General features: G+C 45.0%; 1 protein-coding gene across 1 annotated transcript in view; it reads left to right on the forward strand.

Moving 5' to 3' along the window:
• Positions 1-695: 695 nt before the first annotated feature.
• Positions 696-4,433, forward strand: part of CSUI_005941 (kringle domain-containing protein) — a 15,214-nt gene continuing 11,476 nt past the window's right edge. Inside the window, exons 1-3 of the mRNA XM_068066107.1 lie at positions 696-948; positions 1,587-2,640; positions 3,608-4,364. Of these exons, the coding sequence (XP_067921914.1) occupies positions 701-948; positions 1,587-2,640; positions 3,608-4,364 (2,059 nt within the window). The 5' untranslated portion in view covers positions 696-700. The remainder of the gene's footprint in view (positions 949-1,586; positions 2,641-3,607; positions 4,365-4,433) is intronic.

Below are 4,433 nucleotides of genomic sequence, written 5' to 3' on the forward strand. Positions count from 1 at the left end.
TCTATCTGTCTATCTATCTCTAAAGCAGTCGACTACTGTCTTTTGTTTTGTATATCTGTATCGTATGTTGTATGACTACGGCTCTCTTGTTTTCAGAAGACTGCTGTAGGCTCTTCATGCTCATCATCCTCTTACGGCTTTCCCATCTCTCCCTCTAGATACAGGCAGAATATATAGATATGTGCTAGAGGTTGAGGCGAAGTTACGACTCTTTCAGATACATCTTTAGATGTTTATGAACACTACTCTGCCCCGTCATCTTAAACTTCTATAGGCTACCCTCTGTCTGTCTCGGCGTGTGCCCTGTCTTCTCTGCGGTGGAGGTGTAAATCTATCGAGAACCTGTCGCGGGTGGATTCACATGTCTTAATGTAGAGATAGATACTTCCCTTCCTGGGGCTAGGAGGTGCTCTTTTCGCCATCTTCTTGATCTCCCCGTATTCAAGATGTTTGTCCGCGTAGGCATAAGTCTGTGTATCTACGTGGATGGCGCTGTACATACACCCCGTTGGATGTCTTGTGAAAATATACTGAAGGACTTGCCAACCTTCATTATTCCTTTCGGCGTCTCAATCTAGCTTACAGGTGGCACATATAGGCATATACAGATGGATAGATATGTAGAGATAGCTTTCTATTTCTTCCTTTCTTTTCTTCTTATTGTATGTGTGTTTGACTTGTTGTGGGTGTACGACCAGGAATGAACTTACGGCAGGACATGCGAGCCGTTTACGCCCCTTCAGCGGATGGGATTAGCCAGAAACTGTTCTCTCTCTTTCTTCATACATATCGATTTGAAGAGAAGTTCAAAGAAGATGCTGTAACTGTCCGAGCTGTATCGACACCACCCTGCACGGGGACAGTCTTCTCTCAATCTCGCGAAGTCACTCTCTTGAGTCAATACGAGGGGCTTAACTCTGATAAGGATCAACGAATCTATAAAGCCTTGTAAGTTGTCTCTCTCTCTCTCTTTCTGGATGCTCATTTGTGGCTTTCTCGAATGCTTTGCATGCATCTAGACATCTCTATGTCTCTCAGGCGATACTATGTATGAATGTATGGATGGACAGTGTAGATATGGAGACATAGGGGGGTGTACAGGGGCAGTTAGTGAGGTAAGGAGGGATGCGCAAAGAATCCATGTAGAAGGTTTTGTCAGTCTTCTATCTCTCTAGACCTCTATTTCTTCTTTCTCAGATCTCATGTATGGACAGTGAGGGCAAGAGCCTTGTGGAGACAGCCACATTAAGAGGAAGGGTTTCTCTAAGAAGCCTTGAAAGGAAGCTGTTGTTTTTTCTCTCCCTCTCAGCTCTTCCTTTCTTGTGATTGAGACGCTGTAGGAAAGACAAGGACACGAAGAAGAGATCAAAAGAGAGGGGGGAGCGAGAGAGGAAGGAATGATAGACAGATAGATATGTAGGTAGATACATGTCTCCATACCTTGTCATGCGCGGTCTAATACCTCTCAAGAGACAGCTTTTTTTCAGCTGTCTCCCCCCTGTTATCGTATACAAGAACACCTTCGTCTCCCTGTCTCTGTTATCTCTCATCTCTTTTCTCTTCTTGTTTCTTTTGCGCCCTTGTAGGTACTTCAATCTTCGTGATATCCGTGACGCTGACGGCAACTACGTGCAATCGATGCAAGTGTGTGTGAAGCGGGAGGGGTCCTCCAGCAAATCTTCATCTCTGCTCCATGTGGGGAATGCGGTTGTCTCTGAGTTTTACGCTTATCCGTTATCGGAGTTTGTTCAGCCATCTGCGTTACATACATCAGCTCCTAGCCGACAATATGCTTATGAAGTGAGCGAGTTTTGCTTCTTAGGACTACATTGGGGTGAGGTTACAGCTGACGGCGGTGCGATTGTCTCGGATTTCAATCCTTTCTTTACCAAAGGCATGTTCTCGAAAGTCCTAAGTTTCTGGCTTAATCGACAAGGCAACTATGTGACCGCCTGGGCGTTCAGTTCAGCCGATCCTGCGCCTACGTTAATGGCTGTCTTCAAGGTTGTGGCACCGATTGATATGGCGCTCGTTACCGAACTGGAACATGTTCATTTGTATATATTACATGGCTCAAATACAAACATCTCACTCGATATCTTTGACGTGACTGTCCCTTTACAACTAGATCAACTCCAGCCATTGAAACATTTCGATGGGACGCAGCATGGCCTGAATGATCCCTGCTGTATGGTCCTTCTTTATCCTGCGGGACTACGTCAACTCAATCCTCTCGTTCTTGTCTTAGATACAGGGACAGGGTATCTCCATCTCTTTGATCAAAATTTGAACTTTCTCACTAAAAACAATCATCTAGAAGGAATGAAGCATGCCTTCATGAGACCCGTAGATCTCTATTGCTTACAAGGGACAGGCGCCAGTGCCTCGACAGAAGCGGATGCCAGTCAAGGTGGTGGTGGTGGTGGCGGATCAACAGACACCCTAAGGGATTGCTTCATAGCAGAACAGGGCATACCGAGGATCGTGCATTTCCGTGTCAATGTGACGCAAAAGACCTTAAGTTTTGTATCCGAATATACAGGGGATGGGACCAAAGACGGGGTGGATACGAATTTGAAAACGCCTTCAGCTGTTGTCGCTCATCATTATCAAGAAAAAACACTTCTCTATGTTGCAGAGGTAAGCGAGATCACTTTGCTTTCTATAGAGATCAACAGATGGACGAGGGAGGAGACATGGGGAGAAAGAGAACAAGGGATAGAAAGAGTTGCATCTATCGATCGATTATAGAGATGTCTAGAGAGAGAGATAGAGGGGTCATTATGACGGTCTGAGGAAGGGTAGAAGGAACGCCTGGAAAGGTGCCTGTTTGGAGGCGTAGGTTTTAGATAGAGTAGCAGGAGTGGAAGGGAAGGTAGAAGAGACCCACTTCGAAGGAAAGGGGGGTGAGAGGAATAAAGGTAAACATGGATCGAGATAGGTAGGTAGCTTCGTATATGTGTATATACATAGGGCAAGGCAATGGTTGGTGTGCTTACGAGCGTGGTAGGTATTTATCTCTCTCAAGCAAGCGAAAGTGTGTCGTTGTGTTTCTTCTTTTCTCTAAGGTTATCGATGGTGATGCAGTTGAAAAGAAGGATGAGAATGAAGGGGGCAAAAAGGGACGTCACGTATCGATGGCGCTGATTTCATAGATGTCAACAGACTGGATCTTGTTGAATAGAAAGAAGTCAAAACGTTGGGAAATCGATCTAGTTAGTTTTACGTTGTCTCTTCTACGAAGACACCAGGGAGGTAGCCTCCTCTTCTTTCTCGTTCATCTCCATACACCGATATCTATGTGTGCCCGCCTGGTCGCGCTTGTTCTCTCCCTCTCTATACCCGTAATCATATATACATATATATCTGATATGAATATATAGATAGATCAAGGATAGAGCTATGTATATAGATATATATATGGATCACAGCACCTATATATATATCTATATATATGTTCTTAGGTAGTGAAGGATGGTGTTCACTAGTGAGAGGAAGCCACCATCGCATAGTCATCTACTCTTGCAGATTGTTTCCTCCCATCTTTCATCCTTTCTTTCTTACCTCTTTCTTTCTTTCCTTCTTTCTTATCCCTTTGTATGTTCAGGAGGGTCGATCTTATTCGTTACTGTTGACGAAAGATGATGATGAGACAGATATGCGCTTTTATGCATATCTTTCTCAGAGTTCAACAGGCTTGAGTACTGTTGAGCGGTTAGCTTTGTTTTACTTTTCTCAAAGTACCGATGAATCTTTAGAGAATGTGTGGCTAGCTAGCTTCCAGAATACGTGGCGTGGGCCCGAGCTTCAAGTTGTCTCCCTTGACACGACAGCTACAGTGCCTGACTTTAAGTATTATCCACATGAGTGGTATGCGGTGGGAGACATCCATACATTAGAGCCAAGTGCTATTGGTCTAGGGACTTTGAAGGGTGTGAGTCGATTCGTGTTGGGGACCGATGTGGCGAATTCCAGTTATGTCTCATCTATAGCCACGGTCTCTCCTAAGACAGGTGTAGTCACGTTGAGCATCTCAAGTATTAAGACGATTGAAGTGGAAGTCCAAGTTATAGCTGTGGGGGTGGTAAACCAATTGAAGACATCTTTCAAAATCAAAATTGCATGCAAAGATGGCTATTACTTCAGTCATGGCATGTGCGCGAGATGCCCCCTAGGCTCATACAATTCACTTGGCCTCATCAAAGCCGAGCCGACAGAAAGATGGGCCTCGTGCCAAATCTGTGCGGAACACCATACAACTGTATCAGAAGGCTCCATTAGTGCCGAACAGTGCCAATGTCAGAGGGGATATCAAAAAGATGAAAGTCTAGGAGCAGAGGCCCAATGCGAACCCTGTCCAGCAGGTAACCCCCATCGACTTCGAACAACGACCAGAAAAATCAACAGACCACCCAAACATCCATGGAAGAAAA

Source organism: Cystoisospora suis, assembly GCF_002600585.1.
Source record: "Cystoisospora suis strain Wien I chromosome Unknown contig_2950, whole genome shotgun sequence".
In the NCBI taxonomy this organism is placed as follows: domain Eukaryota; phylum Apicomplexa; class Conoidasida; order Eucoccidiorida; family Sarcocystidae; genus Cystoisospora; species Cystoisospora suis.